At 35.4% G+C, this 24,660-nt stretch overlaps 1 protein-coding gene and 1 non-coding gene across 5 annotated transcripts in view; one reads left to right on the top strand and one right to left on the bottom strand.

Moving 5' to 3' along the window:
- COL3A1 (collagen type III alpha 1 chain) overlaps nucleotides 1-1,692 on the bottom strand; it is a 49,397-nt gene extending 47,705 nt beyond the window's left edge. For 3 of the 4 annotated variants that reach the window (XM_045480494.1, XM_045480493.1, XM_045480495.1), the window contains exon 1: nucleotides 1,391-1,656. In XM_045480494.1, coding sequence (XP_045336450.1) covers nucleotides 1,391-1,469 — 79 coding nt within the window. In that variant the 5' untranslated portion in view covers nucleotides 1,470-1,656. Of the gene's footprint in view, nucleotides 1-1,390 lie in introns of all 4 variants that reach the window. The other variant, XM_045480492.1, reaches the window with a different exon arrangement.
- A 22,365-nt stretch (nucleotides 1,693-24,057) lies between these two features.
- On the top strand, nucleotides 24,058-24,164 carry LOC123600148. Its single transcript, XR_006713526.1, has one exon. It is a non-coding gene; the product is annotated as a U6 spliceosomal RNA (small nuclear RNA).
- Nucleotides 24,165-24,660: the final 496 nt, after the last annotated feature.

Below are 24,660 nucleotides of genomic sequence, written 5' to 3'. Positions count from 1 at the left end.
AACATGGGCTTGCCTAGGAAAGGGGGGTGACTAGTGAAGCAATGAAAAGGGGGAGGAGGTGCAAAAGAGCCAAAGGGGTGGGGAGATGAAGAAGGAGGGGACAGAAAGGGAAAAGAGGAATAAGGGGGAGAGGAAATGAGAGGAACAAGCAATATGGATGTTTCTTTTCTTTCGTGGCCACAGGCTGATTGTAACTGAAGAGATGTCATTGGGTGTCCCCCCCCCACCCCGGCCCCCTCCCCCACTTATATATGACTTTCAAGGACATCAAAGATTTGAAATTAAACACAAAAACTATTTTCAGACACATGTTTGCAAAAACTAGATTGAAATACTAATCCTTTTGATTACGTGCAAACAGAAATTGATGTGTAATAATTTCTTCTAACATCTTTAAATTTAGCATTTAAATATTTATTGCTGTGGAAGTTTGTATCCCAATGCGTCCAGTATTTTCATGACTATGAGAAACATGAATTGAAAGAAATATTTTCACACAATCAAATAATGAAAACAAATGTGATTTGGGGGGGATTAGAGCAGAAAAACCATTGTTTGCAGTTGTTAGAAAATAAAACAAATCAACTTTTTGAAGTCAAACAGTACCAGTATCTTTTTACCTTGTTTGCAGAAAAGTCAAACATTCCTGTTGAAAACATTTTTTTGAAAACATTTTTTTAAAATATTCTCTTCATTAATGCAAATGCAGTTAAAATGTAGGACGTGTGGAAAACACCAGACCCTTAGCAATAAATTATTAGAAAACATGTATTAATCGACCGTGTAAGTGCTTGAAACAGAATAAATATAGGAATGATGAAACATTTTTAGCCGTTTGAGTCCATTTAAAGAACACTGAAGATACTCACTTGTTGCCATTTTACAGAAATATATTCAATAACTTTAATAGTGCCTATTTTCCTTTAAATTATTCTAAATGCATGCTGTCCTTAAAATGCATTATCTTATTGAGAAAACAATGCTCAGTATTCTATCCTTACAAAGAATCCAGCATACAAAAGAGTGTAAAAGTGTTACACGAGACCAATAACTTCCAGACTGCCTAAGGAAGCATTCCAAGATGTTAACAATCCAGGAGGGGCACTTTTTTTAAAGCCATTTAAAAAGTTTCCAGTGCCGCTGACATGAAAATGAGTTAGTACCAGAACATCTTTATCTTAGACAACCAGAAAACTTTTAAATACAAAAATGACAGCATTCTTTCTAAGCAAGTCTAAAAAAGCACCATCACAGTCCGTTCTACATTCCCCAATTAGGAGCTTACAGAGGCAATTAACTTCTCGGAGATTAATTTCCCCTTTATACCTGTTTGTACGGAGAAGTAAAGACAAAAACCGCATGAAGTTTCTTGAAAGCAGTACCTACTCACCTTCCTGTTGTGCCAAAATAACAGTGGGATGAAGCAGAGCAAGAAGTAACCAGGTCCCCTTTTGCACAAAGCTCGTCATGTCTAAATATCAGACATGAGACTCTTTGTGCAAAAAGGAGAAAAGAAAAGCAGTTCAAAGTAGCACCATCAGATGTTCCCTGCCCTTCAGCACCGGGCCCGTCATAAAACTCAGCCACTGAGATTCCTTTGCTTTGGCCTTAAATAGGAAAAAGTTTGGCTTCCCTCACTTTCCAGCCCCTTTCTGAAATATGAGAGCAGCACCCATCCCCTTAGCAGTAAAAGAAGTGATTAATATGTCTTTTTCCCCTTATAGAAGACACAACCCACAAAGTAAGAAAAAGAATACATCTGGAGTTTGTGTGCATCGGTTTGTGTACAAGTTTGCTACATATTTTATTCATATACATATATGTTTGTATAACTTAAGAATGTATGTCCACATGCTCTGCCCTGTGTTTTGATGAAAGAATTAAATGCATATATTTTTCATTTCCCCTGACATTAACAACTGGTTGATTTTGAGAAATTGCTTGATGCCCTTTTCTTGGGCATGGCTAATTTGCAAATCTTATCTTCCTAGAAGTCTTTTATATTGGGATTTTGCCAGAATCCACCCTCATTCAATTTAAATAGGGAACTGTAAGAGATTAACTGGAAGAAAAGTCTCTGTTTGTCCCTTCTCATCCACCCACTCTGGGTCCTAGAAGTTCAGTTTCAGGCGAATGTCAAAAGACTAAGTATCTGAGCTATGTTTGCATGGCATCTTAAAAGTTAGATACTTACCAATAGCTGTTTCTATTTCTCACAAATGTCTCTGGCAAGCCAAAGAGTGATTTCTGGTGAGATTTCAAATTTTCATGCTGCTTGTGAAAGCCAGAACAGAGTTTTCTAGAGAAACACTTAGCTTTTTCATGATTTGACTTTGTAAGAAAAAGGAAGGGAAAGGGCTTATCTCATGGAATATCAAAAGAGTACCAGTAGAAGTTCTCATTTTATCTAGTGGGCATAAGTTTCTAAATTTAGATGTTCATACGTACAATTTCCAGGCCACATTAACATAGCTTTTCAATGCAGTTCTGGATCTAAAGAGTAATTTCTGGGTCATATTTGAAAGAGGTGTAAATACCATCTGCAAGTCTTTGATAAATCTTTGCCAGAAAAACATGCATGTCTGCAGTATCCAGATATTTTTAGTAAGGAGGACATTTATTTACACCTGAAACACCAGTCACCTGTATATTCTATCTTGGTTCCTCAATTCTAGTCACGGTCCTCTGTATTTATTTTATTTTTTCCATGTTAACTCAACTGTGGCCATTTCCATGTGTGCATGTGCCCAGAAAATTCTCTCCATCTCACACCAATTCATGGAAGGCACTTCTCTACGACCCAGCTCAAAACTGTCCTTCTTTAAACTTGCCTTCATCTCTTTCTTTCTCTCGATTCATGTTGCCCAATTTTTATTCAATTTACATGCTATATGTATATTCCCAGGTATATATCTATTCTGTAAGGATGGAGAGTGGTAGGCTTGCATCCCAGGCCCAGTTACAAAAAGCACAGAGATGTCCCAGTGTAGATGACATAATCTGATGACAGGAAAAGAGAACCGGTTGGACCAATCTCTTGTGAGTCTTCTGATTCTAGATTGGAGAATCACCACTTGAGGGAAAAAAAAAAAGTAAACAGGGAAAAAAAATAAGTTGTTTTACTGGATCACTGTGAAGGTGTTGGGGAAAAGACTATTACATACATCTTCGTGTCTTCCAATAACCTTCACCCTATACTTAAAAAATAAAAACAAAACAGAACAAAAAAGACCTTGCATTCAAACTAAGCCAGAAATGTGATTCATCTTTCTCTAGGTGCCCCTGACACTTGCAGAAAAAAAATTCATGTATCTATATTTATTATCTTACTGCTTTGGTCAATAAAAGTTGAAATTTGTTTAATTTCTTCATTAAAACCGTTTTGCGGTGTGAAAAATTATATTATTTTTTAAATAATGCTTTTTATGCTTTATTTCAGGTATTATATGTACCCTTTCTATTGTATTTTATCATTCTTTTCCATACATCCCTGGATCCACTGATATTAACCAGCTCACACAGACATGTCATTTTGTTCTCTGGATTACATTTGGAGCTTTAACACAAATCTAAACACCTGTACCCTTCAAAGCACTGATTAATGTGGCTCTCCTTTAACAAAGAGACTGGAAAGATGAGGCAAAACGAGGGTGTGGCAAATTATCAACCAAAAATTCAAATCTTTTCCAGTTCAGTGGAAAAGGCAGCCTGGGAGAGATGCATCAACACAGCTGTGATGAACTCAGTAGACCAGTGAATGTCAGCAGTGCTCTCTACAATTGCAATAAGAAAATCAATTATCTCCATCATGAGAAACACATGGAGGAGAACTCTGTCTCCTACTTGTACTGCTTCATTGTGTGATTTTGTTTTCTAAGCCAAGGAGATACATGATTTTTATGGACATTTTCTATGTGCTTTCAAATCACTGTAAGGTCCTTTAAAATGTATCTATGATGGGATTCACTTAAAAACATACCAAATCCATAGCAGAATTGCACCCTACGATAGGGTAATTTGTAATTCAATTGTAAAACACAATGCAGATTTTCTTTGCTATTTATGGAGAGATGGATCAGTTCATTTAGTTTACATGTGTGAAAACACATTTGGAGAGTTATGTTCCCTTTAAAAATTTTTTGGACAAATACACACTATGTGTGTAGTTGAGCTAGAAATATGGTTGAAAAATGTCATGTCGTGGGGTGCCTGGGTGGCTCAGTCGGTTGGAGTCCGACGTCGTCTCAGGTCAAGATCTCATTGTTCATGAGTTTGAGCCCTGTGTTGGTCTCTGTGATGACAGCTCAGAGCCTGGAATCTGCTTTGGATTCTGTGTCTCCCTCTCTCTCTGCCCTCCCCCACTCGCACGCTGTCTCTGTGTGTGTCTCTCTCTCTCAAAAAGAAATAAATGTTAAAAAAAAATGTCATGTTGTAGATAAAGAACTTGGGCATATCTAACCATAGATAAATCCAAGATTGAAGCAATGACATTGGTAGGGCACATGACAGACAAATATTTGAGTGATTTACTAAGACTAATTCTTTGAGATTCCTTTCTTTAATTTCTTCTTAGTGCACAAGGTAGAATTATTTGTCTTCTCATTCTTGTTCCCATTGAACTATATTGATAACCTGTTCTCTCTAGCCTTGAAGTTTTACTTTTGGACAAGACTCAGATTTCCTTGCCGTTTAGTAAAATGAAGTGTGCTACCACACGCTCATTTTGGAAACACTAAATAGCTTTATTCAAATCTATTCTTTTTATATCCTTTGCTGGTCTGACTGAGGTTCTGCATTTCTATCCTTATGTTTTTCTACTGAAAATCATCCCAAGTTCAAAGAGGTTACACGACTCTCAAAATTACTCATTGGGATTGGAATTAAATAGCACACTTTCCAATTTTTTTTTCAAATGTTTTCCACTTGGATTAGTCACTGATTGTGGTAAAGATATTTTTATGCAATTTAAGAATTGGGTGAACACAAATTTGGCGCTTAATTTTGTATGTTTTCTAATGGAGGATTGTAAAAGTTTGGAAAGAAGAGAAAGAATGAAGTTGGAGAGTTAATAGCCAATCTAAAAATTGCTATTCTTCTGATTTCTGGCTTGTCATTAACTTTTATGTAATTTTATGTAATTTCCAGCATTGCCATAATTTAAAAATTTTTGAGTAAATACTGTATTCTATATTCAGTATAACCTCATTACACTGAATGATGGGGTCCAATTTTAGGACATGCAGGAGAATTCACACGTGTGTCTGAGTGTGTTTACATGTGTGTCTGTGTGTATGTTTATATATATATATGTATATATATATATATACACACACATATATATGCATATATATACACACACATATATATACGTATATATATATGTGTGTGTGTATATATGCATATATATATGCACACACACTTTTAAGGATTGACAAAAATTTGAGCAAGTGCAATTTCCTGGAAATTGCCTTAATATACATATTTTAATTCATGTGAAAGTTTCTGAAGCATTGTCAGTATGTCCTCTTGAATGAAGTCTTTATATACTTGTGTTTCAGTGATGATTCATTTGCCATCATAATTATTATGGTAACTATATTTGAAAATTCATAGAAAACTGAAATTCATCTCATTACCTAACACACTGACTCATCCAGAACAGTGTGATTACTTTATAAATTTTGCCACAAAGGTGACAGAGGCTTGGATGCAACATCTTGTAGTTTAGGAGTTCCCTGTTGGGTCTTCAGTTAACTTAATCATTCTCAGGATTGAAGCTCTTGTCTGCAAATCCCACTAGACTCTATATCAAATATAATTTGTCATTTGAGTCATACTTAGGAATTTTCAGCAATATCCAACACAGCTGCAATAGCTTTTTAAATGTAGCCAATTCTGTCTACAGATAAAAAAAGGAGGCCCAAATCACGATCTACAGATAGAAGCATTAGATAGGCCAAAGCTGAACTTGTTGTATTTGCATGCTTCAAATGCAGACTAACTTTAATTCTTATCAATATTTTTATATTCAGATATTCACTGGGGGAGAGGGGGCCCAGATTTAGGATCTTTTAATCCAAATAATTCTTCTTTAGGACACAGAAATTTTAAGCCATTGGCCTCCCTCTCCCAAAATGAACGAAAATGTGGCCTTTCTCTGTTTAACTTTGTGACTATTACTTTATACAGCTAACCTGTCTTCAGGTTATAGTGTTCATGTAAAAAATATCCTGTTTTAATTATCTAAAGGCTTTATTTTTGACTGTGCCTTAAATCAAGTTTTAAGAAGCTCTGTATTTAGGTATGTTATTGGTCTATGAAATAATACCAACATTAAATTCTTGGTGGGAGGGAGCTATGGCAAATGGGCTCCTTTTGTTTTCAAGGATCCAAGTTCAGCCCTCTGGAATCTTAGCTTTCATGTGGCAACACTATTTTAATAGCTTTTCTTTATATTTACATTTATTTATGTATTTATTTTATTCCTACGTATAGGTCATTCTTATTTATTACCCCATCTTCTTTTTAAAATCGTACACAACAGCAAGCACAGTCCCTTGAACATAATAGGTATTGGGAAATGTGAAAAAAAATTATGGGATTGGAATGGAGCATTTAAAATATTAGGCATTCTCTTCCTGCCATTTTGGGGCCTATGGAAGCCCGCTGGGAACAGGATTTCTAAAATGAAAGTATGGTTGCAAGAGTATGGTCCAAGACCATTTTTGATGGCTTAAGTGGAGTCTCCAGAACCAGAGGGTGCACACAGCTCCTCTTAAATTGAAGGCACTTATCCCTGAGATAAAACTGAATTCTATTTGGACAAGAAATGTTCTTAGGCACACAAAGGACAACACAGTGACTCCTGGTGGCCAACCAAACAAAATCAAAGTAATCTGGGGAGAGGTGCCAGTGAAAACAGAGGCATAGTTCCTGCCAAATTCTGAAGCAATCTTCCTGCTAAGGTCATTGGACACAGAATCTGTATGATGGTGCACCCCTCAAGGATTTAAACTTATTGAAAAGTAAATAAATAAAAGTGTGGAAAAATTTTAGGTGTTTAATAATGTAAGTATTTCTTAAAATTTATAGGAATCATATTAAGAATTTGCTTCCACCCTTCACCATTTTACAGATGTTAGATGCATTTCATGATGTGATTAAATCAAAACATCTGACTAATGAAAATAACCACTCCAAGTAAAAAGTTTCCACATAAAAATTATGCCATCATGATTATGCAAAGCACTAATCTTTGGATGATGATACTGAATAGATTACTGTTACTTTATTTCTATTCTTTCAAGTCCATCTATCCTTTCCATTTCCCATCCCCACCCCAACAAGAGGCAAATTCTCTTAGATAGTTTCCAATATGCAATTTATCTTGATTTAGGCACTACCTTCTTAAATCGAATAGCTCTCTTTCTCTACTATCTAACCTATGTTTATTTGTTTCCATGCTTTTTCTTGTGTTGCCTTTCTGTCTGACATGATCTTTCCTATATCTGTATATGCATCTCTGTATGATCTTTCCTCTACCACATTTTTTTTTAATTTTTTTTTCAACGTTTATTTATTTTTGGGACAGAGAGAGACAGAGCATGAATGGGGGAGGGGCAGAGAGAGAGGGAAACACAGAATCGGAAACAGGCTCCAGGCTCCGAGCCATCAGCCCAGAGCCTGACGCGGGGCTCGAACTCACGGACCGCGAGATCGTGACCTGGCTGAAGTCCAACGCTTAACCGACTGCCGCCCAGGCGCCCCTCCTCTACCACATTTTTAAGACTCAACCCACAGATCACCTAATATAGGAAATCTCTCTGATACACCCTGTTGAAATATTTTCCTCTTCCCCTAACTTCCCTGATCTTTCCCATGGTTGTTAGTTTCTTTTGATTTACAGCTTTTTATCTTCCCTATTAAATGAAAAGCTACTCTAGGGTAAGATTTAGGTTTGTTCATCTTTTCATACCCCATAGCAGTTGTTATAGAATCTTGCATACAGTAGGTGATTAATAAATATCAAGTGACATGTGATTTAAAATATGAAACACTTAATTCATCAAAATACATATGAAATACTCTATTTCCTTTGTGTTCTTTAGAATTCATGTAATTTTCAAAAAGCTAATAACTCCCAGTATTTCTATCACTCTGAAAGAAGAAAGGTCACTCTTTCCAGCAAAGGAAGTCTTTGGATTTATAATGGATTTTTAAAACTTCCAGATGTTATTAATTTATTTCTAGAATAAGAAAAAATAAACAATAGAAGTGGTTAGCAAACAAATGGAAAGCAGTCAAACTCTGTGTTTACCACAAGTATTACAAGTAAGAGACCACTAAAAAAAAGTAATTTGTACAATGGAAAGAAACACAGGTAATTTACCAAGGATTGTAAGAGAAAATGACAGAAAACCCATACCCATTTCACAATGAATGTAAATAATTGAACTAGAAATTCATCACAATTTTAACGTGTTTTTTTTTTGGGGGGGGGTGTAAAAACAAAAAAAAAATGGCATATAAATGAGTATCATAAGAACAAAATACTTGAAAAAGAAGTTCTCACACTTTTTTGTTTGAGCTGTTTTACTTCCCTTGACTCAATTTCCTTGCAATTGAAATTTTAAAAAGGAAAAAAAAAGTGTAAAATATCAAATCAAAATACTGAAATTTCCCTTTCCTGCCACAAATCCAAACACCCACACAAAATGTAACACAACTGTTTAATTCTTTGTTTTATATTGCTTGCTCTATTGGTTTAAATTCCATGGAGCAGTGTGGAAACTTCAGTATGGTTAGTTGAGCATGCCAAAAAATAGATAGAAGTCAGATAATGGTATTCTCAAGAGTTCCCTTGTGTGGGAATTGGAATCCAGTTCTTGGTTGTTAGGGGCAAGGTTAACTCACAAGTGGGCACCTTCTTTGACCTAGATTCCGCATCAGCGTTGTATCACTCTTGGTATGAACTGAGGCAGTCACTCCTAAAACTCCATTTAGGGTGTGACTGGCAATGGGAAGCCAGCAGCTAATGGTTAGTAGCTGGAGGCAGTATGTGATTAAACTGAGTAGGGTTGTGTGACAATTCCCTGACTCTCTCCATCTCCCGGCTTGAAGTGGTGTAAGCAACATACATTTATGCTGGAGAAAGGAAGAAAAAAGAAAAAAATATGTTTGCTAGTTATGATGATTAGTTAATAAGAAGAAATCCATAGCTAAAATAAGGCTCTTGGACTATTTTAAAATACCAAAGAGTTATTATTTCCTATTCAAAATATAATCAAAAACGGATGGGCTCTTTGAAATCATGTAAATTTAGTAGGGGAAAAGGGGAGAGGATACATCTTGGGAGATTTCACTGAAATTAACGTCAGGTTGAAGAAGGCAATTGTATATCTGCACTTTTTGCTATAGCAAACAACGGAGCAAAATATGGCCAGACAGTCAGTTGGGACAGCATTTGGGACACACCACTGGAAAAAATGATGTCGAGTGCAAAATTACAAGAAAAGTAAAATCATTGCTGAAGCCACGTTAGCATACCCTGCTCAAAATTATATCTGATTCTCTAGACACTTCTTTTGGAAGATTCCCCAAAACAAAGGCAGAGAAATTACATAAATGGTTTTCCAGGCCAACCTTTCTGATTTAGTGTGCTGTAAGTTGCTTGCAGTGCTTCTCCAAGTAGGGGATCCAGGAAAATTTCTAGGGGCTGTGGATTTTGGAACCTCACCAAATTGTTAACGATTGAGGCCAATACTAGTTAGCAAAATCCTTCCTTGCTGTTCACAAGAAGAAAGGGTGACAAGTGAACTGAAAGAAACAACAGCAGTCATGTCAGCCATCTCTAGTGTCTCTGTGTACCCATCATGGTGTTCCCTTTCTTTCTTGTTCTTCCTAGCACTACATTGGTGCAGTTAAATTTTCTCATCTTCAGCTAAAAAAGATAAGGGTGACACTTCTTGTTTTCTCTTTTCAACAACTTAGAATTGGGGGAAAATCGGCATCAAAAGTTTGGGGTAAAGAAATTGTAAGACACAGGATTTTGAGGTATTGAGAAAGAATCCCAAAGGATGTGCCATATTGAATGATCACATTCCAAAACTGCTTAATTTATTTTCTGGTGTTTGTTTATTTATTATGGTAATTTACTTGATCACTCATAGTTATTATTTTATATTTCCTGCAAAACCAAGCTCCATGGGGAAAGGATTGTGTCTCTTCTTGTGGTCACCATTTCTCTAGCACCTGGCACACAGCCTCACAGGGAAGGCTCTCCCTAAGAACCTGTACACTGAGGAGATGCTGAGAATCTAGTCCAATGCCAATGACTCTAAGCTTTTTGGTGATTTCACTGTTTTTCCCGCCTAATTTATATAATTTAAATTTAAATTTAAATTAAAGACCTCCCAATTCTCAACCTTAAATAGTGGTTTTAGAAGAAAGTCATCACTTTAGAATAAAAGTATTCGTCTATAAAATCTAGTGACCTTTTTCTTCATTTCTTCTTCTTCTTTTTTTAATCCCAAGTAAAATCTCTGCCAAATGGAAGAAATGAAGGAAACTCAAATAATTTGCCTGAGGCAAGTTTATTAACATTTTCCCAAAGCATATCTTATTTGAACTGTTTATTTTGGATCTGTATCCAAGAGATAATTTTTCTAAAGCCTTATAAGAAAAAGCTTGGCCCTTTAGTGCTGGTTTGCACAGATAAAGGCAAGGAATGGGGTTGAGTGAAGAAGAGGAAGAGAGTCTCCCACAATGAAAATATTCTCAGAAGTTGTTGTTGACAGTGTCGTCTAAGCACTTAGCCCCAAAAAGTACTAAGCAGAGAGCTCCAAACATCTCATAATAAAATCTGAAAAATATTAAATGTCTAATGCCTAATGCAGATCCTGGCATGTAGGTGCTCAGTAAATATCTGTTTAATGAATGACTTATAAAGCAGGTTTACACGTTTTTATTTTATTAGTACGAAGAAGGGTATTGTCAGGGAAAAATAATTGTGGATGGTTGTCTGTAATTAAAACAATAAACAAAGCCTTTCTTAATAAAAATAATAAAATCAATTCTTATACAGTAAAACCTTGGTTTGCAGGCATATTCATTATGGAAACATTTTTGTCATCCAAAGCACTTGTGTATCAAAGTAGATTTCAAGAACCATTGGCTCAGTTGTCGTCATCTGCCTTCTGGCGTCATGTACCACTCATTTTGTAGGACATCAACTTGTTCATCAAGTTCAAATTTATTAGCAATATTTGCTCATCTTGCAGAACGCTCGCAGAACAAGGTACTTGCAATCTAAGGTTTTACTGTATTTATATTTAAAGTATTTCAGATGTAATATATAATATATTATATATATTTCATTTAATCCTCACTACCACCTTATGAGCATATACTTTTATACCTGTTTTACAGATGAGTAGTACAATAGCCTGCCAAAGATCGCCCGGTTAGTGAACGCAAAGGCAAGATTCAAACCTGTGAAGTCTGGTTCTGGAATGCATTCTTTTTATCCCCATATATGATATTGAATTGAGTAGCATTAATTTCTTTGAAAGAGATCAGAAACTTGGAATGAGTGTTTTCATCTTCAATGAAATATTTTGGGTAACTATATTTAGTTCAGCTTTTTTTCTCAATTGCATACTTGTTAGAAATATATTATTTTGAATATTTCCATTGGCGGATCCATTAAGGGCAGGCTTAATTTTTTTTTCTTTTTTTTTAGACCACCAAAAACAATTTGCTGCAATTTCTGATGAGTAAATGGGAGTAAACAAGTTGAGTGAAATTGTGTCAAAAAACAAAATGTGAGGGCCGCCTGGGTGGCTCAGTCGGTTAAGCATTTGACTTCGGCCAGGGTCATGATCTCACGATTCATGAATTCGAGCCCTGTGTCAGGCTCTGTCCTGACAGTTCAGAGCCTGGAGCCTGCTTCAGGTTCTGTGTCTTCCTCTCTCTCTGCTCCTTACCCTGCTCATGCTCTCTCTCTCTCTCCCTTTCAAAAATAAATAAACCTTAAAAAATTTGTTTTAATGTGAATATAAGGTAATAGTTCCAACTTTCTTGCATGTCTCCTAAAATTATTCCAAAGATAATCCCATAGAGTAGATCCAGAAGTGTTTTTTCTAAAAAATAATGTGAGGGGGCGCCTGGGTGGCTCAGTCGGTTAAACGTCCGACTTTAGATCAGGTCACGATCTCGCGGTCCGTGAGTTCGAGCCCCACGTCAGGCTCTGGGCTGATGGCTCAGAGCCTGGATGGAGCCTGTTTCCGATTCTGTGTCTCCCTCTCTCTCTGCCCCTCCCCCGTTCATGCTCTGTCTCAGTCTCAAAAATAATAAAAAAAAAACGTTAAAAAAATTAAAAAAAAAATAATGTTAGGATATAGTCAAAGATGTATCCTTTCTGTTGTGTCAGTAAAAAGAAAAGGAGAGAAAGGATAAAAAAAATCTCAGTGCTCTGTGGAATTTAAGTCAGTTCTTTGAACCTACTGTCTTGTATTGAGATGGTGTGAATATACGTTGGAATGAGGTCTGCAAAATGAGCGGTCTGTTTGTGAGAAGAGTCTCACTCCTCTACCAAATGATATATTTTTAATCCTATTTCTGTTTTTCTCCGAATCTGCTAGGACAGTCCAAGTTTATTGTAGTCAATATTAAGCTAGGATTAGCCAAGCAAAACCAGAAAGTGAAAAATTAGGCCTTCCCTCCCCTCAGGCCCTGTCCACGTTGTAAACTGTACAAGATGATCCCATCCTGACAGTGCAGAAATGAACAGTTTCCAGCAAACTTACATATGTGGCAGGAGCTGTCCCGAAATGACATACTTAGACAAATATTTCCAAAGGATCATAGGTTTTTCTTTACAACAGAACTCCCTAGACTTTTCCAGCATTTCTCAACTTGACCTTCTCTTTATCACTTTCTTTCTTGATCATTTTTTCAAAAAAGAGCTTGCTTAATTTTCGATTTCTTCAAAGAAAATTTTTTCTTCAGAGAAATTTTCATTTTGATTTACATGTGAATTAGTGACAAGAAGCAAGTGAAGAATGCATAAAACAAACTGGGAGACAACTGTAGATTAACAATTAAATAAATTAAAGCAGCTAACCAAATTCCAATTTTTATTATATTTCATTTTTAAATTTTATTTCATATTTTTAAATTTTTTTAACGTTTATTTATTTTTGAGACAGAGAGAGACAGAGCATGAACGGGGGAGGGTCAGAGAGAGGGAGACACAGAATCGGAAACAGGCTTCAGGCTCTGAGCTGTCAGCACAGAGCCCGACGTGGGGCTCGAACTCACGGACGGTGAGATCATGACCTGAGCCGAAGTCGGACGCTTAACCGACTGAGCCACCCAGGTGCCCCATAAATTTTATTTCATTTTTATACTTTTATCATTTGATAGATGTGCCATTTCCTTTCACTCTGTAAATTTGGATTTTCAAGGACATTGTTCACTTTCTGCATTTTTGCCTCCAAATTACTTCCCAGCAACTCATGCACATGCCTCCAGGTGAATAGTGGTTTCTAACTGATGGTTCCAATAGTTTTCATTTGCTAAATTAATTATGCTGCTCAAATACCTAATGTGTACAAGGCACACACTGAGTTTGTTAGGGTACAAACAGAAAAGTAATGTATAAACCTTAGACTTAAAGAGATTATAATCTAATATTGAACCACTTATTCAGCCACTCATCACAAATTCATTTATGAAATGATAAGGTTAAAACATAATTTGACAGAAGTTTATTTTCATTTAAACATTCAGCAATTTTCTAAAAGAAAAAAAAATCATATGGGACACTTTTTCCCCCAATTTAAAAAAGGTATAATTATTTATTCAAATTTGTTCCTTTCTCTCAAAATATATTTTGTATTTATAGACAAGTTTCTGTTTTCCAAATAGCTCCCACAGAATTAGACGCAACTGTTCTCTGGATTTAACAGAACATATTCCTTTTTCCTATAGCACAGGAATACAGGTAAAGAAAACCAAACATGTTTTGGGGGCACCTAGCTGGCTCAGTTGAAGAGCATATGACTCTTGATCTTGGGGTCATGAGTTCAAGCCCCACACTGGGTGTAGAGATTACTACAAGAGATAAATAAACTTAAAAAGTAAAAAAAGAGATCCAAACATGTTTGTGTGTGTGTGTGTGTGTGTGTGTGTGTGTGTGTGTGATGTTAAACTATTTAAGCTCTCTCTGGAGCTGATATATGGATGTTTTTCACTTAAAGGTCATGCTAGAAATTTTTGTACTTTTAAATAGAGAATTACACATAATTCTGGAATCACCTATACTGTTATTATTTATTTTTATCATTCTTGACTTCATTTTTGTTTTGAGCACCTTGATTAATTGATGTTTTAATTTTGAATGGGATGCTTCAAAATGTGGCAATAGGCTTAGAATCTCTCACTAATGGTAGGTGACATCTACTTTTTCCTATTGTGTACAGTTCAGTGAAATAGGCCTAGAAAAGAAAAGAAAGAAGCTTACCTTCTCATTCCACGTATAATGTTTCTTATACCAAGAGATCAAAGAAATTCACATCAAAAGAAGTAGGGTTTTTAAAAATAGTATCAACTATTTAATAAATATTGGGGCTGTCGTTATCCATGATTCAGAGGTGGGGTGTTTAGTATATTCGTGATTGCACTGTTGAGTTATGGCAGGCATAGTTTTCATCTGGCTGTCACATTATTTTATTTTTCAGTCCAAGCAATTGAGTCTGATTCATCTTGTCCTATAGAAGACTCAAGCTCTTGCATGCATGCATTCTTTAAGCATTTCTAATCAAATGCTTCACTCTGGCTTGAGAAAGTGCTGACAATAATGTAACCCTTATTTGTGTAGAGAGGAGTGAATATGCTTAAAAATGACAGAACATAAGTCACTTAATACCTTATGATTAAACAATTCTATATGTTTGTGGCTAATTAGAGATGCCAGCTGTCTTCCTGACACTACAGAGTTCCTATTAGTGAATTTGGCAAGTCTCTCATACTATACTTTGCGAGGTAAGTGAGGACATCTTCATGGGATAATATTGAAATGGGAGATATGAAATAAGTTTAATTAAATATTCCTATAAAATAATGACTAATAGACACAGAAATTCTTATCAAATTTGTAAGTGATACAAAGCTACATATTACATGATAGCATTAGAATTAAAATAAAAATCTCAGAGTATTGGTGGGCTGAAACCAACTTAAATCAAGTTGCGTAAGAGATTAATGTAAAAACATCCGTTAAAACTGATTGCACAAGAATATAGTGAGGAGACATATGGCTTTAGCAGTAGTTGATGTAGAAAAAAAAAATGTTGGTGTATTTTAGTTGATCCTACCATGGAGATATGACTGCTGAATTAGCCCATGCCCTCATTCATGAATTAAACATATATTGATTGAGTGCCTATTATGTGTTTAGCATTATGCTAGGTACAGGGCTTAGTGATGAAACAGTCCTGATCCATGTCATTAGCAAGTCTATGGTCTGGTCTGGAGGGCTGACAAGAAGCCTTCAGTTTCAACTCACAGTGACAAATGTCATGATAAAGTTGGTACTGAAACATTCGAAGGGCACATGATTTCCTCAACAGAGCTCAAGATGGGTTTTCCAGAGAAGGTGATGTAGAAAATAACACCTCCTATTTTCCACCAATCTCACACAAAGAGATTCATCCACTGGCATCTAGATCCCAAGCTTGGCCTGTTCTATAATGATCTTGCAACCCTTCTCCATCCCCTATACTATCTGGAAAAGATTGACATGGGACCATTTCTAACTTCCTCAACCATCCAGAATAGTCTTATGAATGTGAAATTGGGCAATGATAGATTCTGAGAACCAAAGAGCTTTCATAATCCTTCTTGCTTCTCCTTTGTAAGAAAGAGTTGCATTTAAGTTGTACACCCCAATAGCCTGTTTATGAGATAAAGTAAAAAAGAGGATAGATAGAAGAAATCTAAAAGGCAAATCTGTTTTTCTTTCTTATTTTCCAGATGATAATCCCATTAGCCTCAAAACATTCAGAGCAGGAGCAAACAAAGCTACAAAAGCTTAGCCATGAACAAATCTTATTCCATTGTACTCTCCATAATGTTTAGCAGTAAGAGAAATATGTTATACATTATATTCTATTAAAGGAGTTGAGTAATTTTGTAACACATTTGAGAAAGAGTTCTATTTAAGTGTCTGTATTATAGAGTAACCTAGATATCTTTTTATCTTGGCATCCCCTTTCTCTTCCTCCTTCTCCTTCTTTCTTGTGTATTCTATGGCTATAACCTCCAACATAGACTGATGGACGCAGGACATACTCCTGTTTTACGGTTTTTGTACTTGCCGGTCCCTCTACCTGGATCACTCCTTCCCAGTATCTGCGTATCTTCTCCAGGCCTTTGCTCAAATTTCACCCCAATAAGTACTTCTTTGACTATCTCATTTAAAATCTCACAACTTACCAGCCCTCTTCCTTCTTTTTCCTGCATTATTTTTTTTCTAACCACTTATGATCCTCTGATATATTATATATCTTATTTATGTTTCTGTTATTGTCATTACAGCTAGATTCTAAGTTCCACAAAGACAAGGACTTCTGTCTGTTTTATTCTTTCTTGTAGTACCAACACCTAATATGCACGTGCCAAGTGCTAGATGTGGTAGATCCTTAACAAATATATGTAAAATTAGTGAGTGAATAAATAAACCCTAAACCTTTACTTCACCTCTGACTTCTTCCTGAGGTCTGCTGGATTTTAGAAAACATTTCAATAATTTTATTTTATTTTATTTTATTTTATTTACATTTATTCATTTTTGACAGACAGAGAGAGACAGAGCTCAAGTGGGGGAGGGGCAGAGAGAGGGAGACAGATTCTGAAGCAGGCTCCAGGCTCCCAGCTGTCAGCAGAGCCCGACGTGGGGCTCAGACTCACAAACTGCAAGATCATGACCTGAGCCGAAGTCAGATGCTTAACCGACTGAGCCACCCAGGCGCCCCTCAATAATTATTTTTAAGCTACTGTATTGTTTTAATAACCCAACAGCCTCCTTAGGCCTTAACAGATGCCAAATTTATATCTGGTAAATAACTCACAAGATTGTTCTTCTTTACAGCTAGATAAGAGGTAATCTTTGTGAATATATATAGATTGTTTGTTCAGTAAGTTTACTATACTTCAGTGAGATCACTCAAGATGCCCTCCAGGCTAGGGTATGGTTCACACAACTTAGTGTTCACTGTAAGACTGAGGGTGACTCCACAGATAGAAATAAATAAGAGAACCTCAGATGTCATCTCAATATGACGGATTGTTTTAAAAAATGTTTATTTATTTTTGAGACAAGTGAGAGAGAAAGAAAGTGTGTGCACCCTCATGCATGAGAGTGGGGAAGGGACAGAGAGAGAGAGGGAGACAGAGGATCTGAAGCAGGCTCTGCATGGACAGCAGAGAGTTAGTGTGGGGTTCAAACCCACAAACCGCAAGATTCTGACCTGAGCCAAAATCAAGAGCCGGATGCTTAATTGACTGAGCCACCCAGACATCCTTAATATAATGGATTTTTAATCAAGTAATTCTAAATCAGATGTATATATTACTTATATTTTCTTCAAAATTGCTATTAAAATGGTTACATTTTCAGGAATCATCAACTCCTGGGCAATCAAGTTCCACAAATTATTAGTCATTGTGTTAAATACATGTTCTCAATTGTTGTCAAACGACCTATTCAAAACCCTCCAGGATCCACAACACTTCTAAAATGTCCAGATGTCTCGAACAACTCCAAGCCACCATATGATCAGCTTCCCTCTTACTTCCCCCAACTTTGATCAAATTTTGTATCTGCTCTTGTCTTTCTAGGATACAGAGGCAAGCACTTCCAAATATCGACCTGCCTAGACCTGGAAACCGTGCCGTAGAAAAGGCCGGGTGGACCCTCACAAATGTATCGCCCAAGTTAGAGGCTTTTTGTCCCTCTCTCAGATCTGCAACAATAACCAGCCTGAAACAAAGTTGGAAATGTAGGTGAGGAAAAAGGGTGGAAGCTGTCTTGAGTTTGGGACCGCTGCCAAGACCATGTGTATTGACTTTCCCTCGCCAAAATATTATTGCCGTTTTTCAGAACTCTGCTAAGGATCTGGAATCCATCTCTTTGCCGAGTCTGCCACATGTTACAATTCTCCGCAGACCATGAGCTCATGTTGCAGGATAGTACAGCATCTGGTGTCATTGGAGAACTAAACTCGATCTTTATGCTTAAGACAAGAATGCAGATGAAGAGCTCCCATATATTATTAAACAGAACTGTCTCTTTCATACCAAACTGGCAAAATTATATTCATACTAACAAAACAAAATAAAACAATAATAACTAAAAATTATATAGGAATGTTCAATTCCTTGTTATATTGTGTCTTGAATTTTTTTTTTTTTTTGGTTACAGTCAAAATATGCCCAACTTACATTTTTGTGCACTACTTTTTCTCAAGGTCTGCTTACATAAGAGACCTATGACTATAGTAATCATTTCTTAACTGAATAAAAGAGTAAAATGTGGGAAATGGGGACTTGAATCATGAAATGTTGATACAAGAAAATAAGATTTTATCAAATTTTATTATTTAAAGCCAAATATCTGGCATATACTGTCACTGTTATACTGTAATTCTGTAACTTTTTTTGTTATATTTGCAATTATTAAAATGATCTGAAAAAAATAAAATAAAATTATCTGATAATGTGTTGGGTATTATTTCACTACAAAATTATCAATTCACTGCAATGTACTTTCTAGAATTATGTGATCAATAAGTCTTGATATGTTAAAGTGAGATCTGAGCAATGAGAGGAAAGAATGTGAAATTAACATCTGACATAACTTGGAAAGGGAATTGAGTGGAGCGAGATTTTGAGATGGAAAAAGTATTTGAGGAAGTCTGTGAAGTAGAAGCCAGAGTGCTGACTGGCTTATGAGTGGAAGCTAAGACAGGAGGAAGAGATACAAGAAAACTGGTAGTTGGATAAATTCTATTTTATTTTACACCTGTAATTTGATTATTATCACTGAACCTCTTTTTATTCTTTAGTGAATTAAAAAAAAAAAAAACCCTGTATAATGAGTACACTTCCCACCAAAACTCACATGAAGAATGTGAAAAAAAGTTGTCAGCTAAGGGGCACCTCAGTGGCTCAGTCAGTTAAATGTCCAGCTTTGGCTCAGGTCATGATTTCGTGGTTTGTGAGTTGCAGCCCTGTGTCTGGCTCTGTGCTTACAATGCAGAGCATGCTTGGGATTCTCTCTCTCTCTCTCTCTCTCTCAAAATAAATAAACCTTAAAAAATGTTGTAAGTTAAATTCAGGTTTTGCCTTATATTTAGTCATATTCACACTATTAGGAAGAACATACACACATTGTATTTAATATAACCTATACATTTACTTATCTCTTCAAAATATAACTTGTTTATATACCTCATATGCAATTGCAGAGCAAAAAACAACTGGCTTATGCATAGACTTATTAAAGGTGGCATCAATACTTTTCTTTTTTTTTTTTCTGAATTATGGTGTGATTCCTGACAAAGAAAGAATTAGAAGGGAACACATCCTGTTTGTCCTTGGAACAGATGAATTTTCAGTGTGTTCCCTGTGAGATTTTACATTATTGTGTTCTCATTTTGATGAGAAGCATACACCCCCCCACACACATATGTATACTCTGGATAATATAAACAACAATTCTATAACCAAGTAGTGCCAAACATTAGTCTCTGTATTTATACTTGTATTTGCAGCTTTTTATTGCCAAATAAAACCATTGCATTTGAGTTGAGAACAGTGAAGAACAGCAGAAGTCAAATTATTAATTAATATATAAATGTTGAATTTTCTCCAAGTTCAAATGCTGTCATGGCCTGATTTATAAATCGCAGTTTCACAGTAGTTTGAAAAGACAAACGTGGTAGGAAACCTTGAGGGGAGAATGAAGTAGAAGGCATAAGGAAGAGAGAGAGGCACTTTCTATATACTCTTCTTTGTAATTTTGATATCTGGAAGCATGCGACATTCTACCTATTTTTAGATATAAATTAATGGTAACTCAAAAACTGAAAGAACACTGAAATATATGTCCTAATTGTAATTCCATTGACTGCCATAAACATGCTGCAGGAAAAATAAATAACAAACTAATCAAAGTAATTCATGAGCATAGTATTTATATACCCTCAATCTTGGCAAAATACGGTGTGAAGAATCACAGACAAATCCTGAAGTATTTTTAATAGGCTTATTGATTGTACTACTGTAGGCAAAGCGTTATGTTTTTGATGCATTAAATAATCGAATAAATGGGTAAATGTTTTGATGTTTCACTTTGGAAAAACAATATATATTGAATGGGGGAAAGGCAAGTACAAACCCAATAGGGATGGATTGGAATTGGATATACTAGTGTGAACTTATGATTTCTTATATATGTTTATTAGCATGTATGTATATACATGTTTATGTACACATGTACATATGTAAGTGGGTATCTACAATTAGGTAAGTGTATGTATATGCGTGTATGTATATATGTATATATATGCATTTTTTCTTAGCTCTGTCCAAGAAAAGGATCAAGAAGAAATGACACCCCAGTAGCAATGAAACCACCTAGTGCCCATAGCTTCTTCCCTGTTACCACTCTTCCCTAAGATGAACGAAGGCACTTTGAAGAATCTGATACCATGGCTGGGCACAGTAAGTACAAGCTGCTTTTGGCACTTCTTGGTGTGCCAGAAAGTAAAGAAGCACTAAAAAAAAGAGTGATGGGAGCTTGTTATAAGGATACAACCACCAGTTTGAAGAGATGCTTACTGGCCAAACCTGGGACAATTTTAGCACCAAAATAATTATACACCTTAATGAATTATAATCCATTAAATGAATGGGAATTAATGGGTCTATAATGGTAATAAATGGAGAAATGAATAATTGAAGAAAAGGGATCTCTTCCTTATAGTAAATACAGATGACTAACTGATCAATGTGGAGGGAATGTTAAACTTGGAAAATAATCATTTGATAAATATGTTATATACATTGAATTAGGCAAAATTATGAATGTATGATAAATTTAAAAAGAATTTTTTAATATTTATTTTTCAGAGAAGGAGAGAGAGAGAGAGAGAGCACGAGCAGGGGAGAGGCAGAGAGGGGGGAGACACAGAACCCGAAGCAGGCTCCAGGCTCCAAGCTGTCAGCACAGAGCCTGATGCAGGGCTCAGACCCATGAACTGTGAGATTGTGACCTGAGCTGAAGTTGGACGCTCAACCTACTGAGTAATCAAGGCATCCCTAAAGCGAATTTTTAATTAGGAGTAGAATATATGCATTGTCCTAAAGTATCTCCCCACAGATTAACTATTAATTTCAAGGGAGAAAAACGTGTAATTATACAGTGGAGATTTAGGTACCATTTTGGTGAGGTGATCAAAATTGACATCTCCGATAAAGGATAGATGGATATGTAATGTCTCCAGGTGTGATAACTTAGAAACATACAACACAACTATGCAGTGTCCATAACATCAACCTAATCATAAGAAAACATCAGACAAACATAGGAGAAGAACATTTGACTTTAAAAAATGGTCTTAATTTTCCAAAGAAGACATCCAGATGTCTAACAGATACATGAAAAGATGCTCAACATCACTCATCATCAGGGAAATACAAACCAAAACTACAATGAGCTACTATCTCACACCTGTCAGAATGGCTAATATTAGCAACACAAGAAACAACAGGTGTTGGTGAGGATTCAGAGAAAGGGAAACCCTCTTGCACTATTGGTGGGAAGCAAACTGGTGCAGCCACTCTAAAGAATGGTATAGAGGTTCCTCAAGAAACTAAAAATAGAACTATCCTACAATCCAGCAATTGCACAAAGGATACAAAAATACAGATTCTAAGGAGTACATGTACCTCAATGTTTATAGCACTATTATCAACAATAGCCAAACAATGGAGAGAGCCCAAATGTTCATCGACTGATGAATGGATAAAGAAGATGTGGGGTGTGTGTGTGTGTGTGTGTGTGTATGTGTATGTGTGTGTGTATAATGGAATATTCCTCAGCCATCAAAATGAATGAAATCTTGCCATTTGCAATGACATGGAGGGAACTAGAGTGAATTATGCTAAGTGAAATGTCAATCAGAAAAAGTCAAATACTATATGATTTCACTCACTGTGGAATTTGAGAAACAAAACAGATGAATATTTGGGAAGAGGGGGCAAAAAGAGAACAGAGGGAAACAAATTATAAGAGACTCAATGATAGAGAACAAACTATGGTTTGACAGAGAGGTGGGTGGAGATTGGCTAGATGGGTGATTGGTACTCAGGAGGGCACATGTGATGAGCACTGGGTGTTGTATGTTTAGTGATTAATCACTGAATTCTATTCCTGAAACCAATATTGCACTGTATGTTAACTAACTAAAATTTAAAATGAAAAAATGGGTCTTTATTCTTCAAACTGTCAATGTCATAAAAAATAAAGGAAAACTGCTGGAGATGTTCAAAATTAAAGGAAACTACAGAGAGATGGCAGATAGCACTATATCTAGCCTTAGACTGCATGCTCTGAAAGAGGGAGAGAATGGTATAAAAGAAATTACTAGAACAACTAACAAAATTGGAGTATTGATGGTAAATTAGATATAAGTATTATATCAATGTCAATTTATGAAATTGATAATTATATGTGATTATATCTTTATTTTTCATATTTAGAGGCAAAGGGTTATTTAATTTATTTTCACATGATTATGTGTATATATATAACTTTCCCCATAAGATCTTTGAGAAGGCAAGAATGTTCGCTTTCACCACTTCTATTCAACATTGGATGCACTAGAGAGTGCGGTAGCGTAAGAAAAATAAATGAAAGCCATCCAGATTGGAAAATAAAAAAATTGGAATTACTAAGTGAGGTTAGCACATTGGGGAATACCAGATGTATATACTAAAATTAATTTTATCATGTATACTAACAAGATAAAATTGGAAATTTAGATTTAAATAAATAGTATTTACAATAGCGTTAAAAGATAAAATACTTAACAAATCTGAAAAATATGTACAAGACCTAAACACGCTGAATATTTTAAAATTCTGATGAAAGATTTCAAAGAAAATTTAATTAAATGGAGAAACACACTTCATTTACGAAAAGGAACACAAAATAATGTTAAGATGTCAATTTTCCCAAAATTAGACTATAAATAATGCAGTCTCAGGCAAAATCTTAACAGGATTTTTTCTATTGGTAGAAATTGGCAAGCTCATTCTAAGGTTCATATAGCAATACAAATTACCCAGAATAGACAAAACAACTTGAAAAAGAAGACTAAAGTTGGATGATTAACACTATCTGACTTTAAGACTTATTAAAAATTATAGTGGTCAATATAGTGTGATCATGGTGTAGGGTAAACAAATAGATTGATGGAATATAATAGAAATTACAGAAGTGGACATACACATACATGGTCAATTGATATTCCAAAAAGGTACAAAGTCAATTCCACAGGGAAGAAATAGAATTCTTACAGTGTTCTAGAATAATTGAGTATCCATTTATTTTTTTAAAAAATCTTAATCCATACTTTTCTCTAAATACAAAAATAAACTCAAGGTAGTTCATAAAATTAAAGGAAACACCAAAACCCACAAACCACTAGAAGAAAACGTGAGAGAAAATCTTTTTGATTTTGGGTAAAGTTTTCTTAGATGTAAACCAAATTCACAATATATCAAAGAAATAGTTCATATATGGAACATCATCAAAATTAAGAACTTTTGCTCTTTGAACAACACTGTTAAGGAAGTGAAAACACAAACCAAACATGGGTAGAAAATATTTGCAAACCGCACATCTAGCAAATAACTTATTTTCAGAATACATAGAGAACTCTCAAAACTCAATATTGAAACAGCAAACAATCCAATTAAAAAGAAAGAGTGTTTGCTTTGACAGCACATATACTAAAATTCGAACGATACAGAGTAGATTAGCATGGTTCTTGAGCAAGGATAACACACAAATTTGTGAAGGGTTTCATGTTTGAAAAAAGAAAAGCAAACAAATGATTTGAATAGGTACTTAATCAAAGAATATATATATATATGTCTGTGTGCGTATATAAATATATGGTAAAAAGTATGTGAAAAGATGGTCAACATCATTAATCACTGGAGAAACATAAATTAGAACAATCAGATAACACTGCACACCTATTAGAAATATTAGAAAGTCTAAAATTAAAATACTGATGAGGTGTTAAAATGTTGGTTAAGATGTATAACAACTGAAACCCTCACACACTGCTGGCATAAACACTAAATATAACAACTGCTTTGAAAAATAGTTTTCAGTTTCTTAGGAAGTTAAATATACTTTTACCATATGACCCAGTCATTTCATTTCTAACTATTGTCGCAATAAAAATGAAAGCATATTTCATTTGCTTGTTCACAAATATTATTTGTAATAATCCTAACCTGGAATCAATCCCTATCTCCAACAAAAGGTCAATGGATAACAAATTGTATAATTTGGTATAC

Source organism: Leopardus geoffroyi, chromosome C1 (genome assembly GCF_018350155.1).
Source record: "Leopardus geoffroyi isolate Oge1 chromosome C1, O.geoffroyi_Oge1_pat1.0, whole genome shotgun sequence".
Taxonomy (NCBI): Eukaryota; Metazoa; Chordata; class Mammalia; order Carnivora; family Felidae; genus Leopardus; species Leopardus geoffroyi.
The sequence above is the reverse complement of the archived record's forward strand: the minus strand, read 5'-3'. Positions and strand labels throughout refer to the sequence as shown.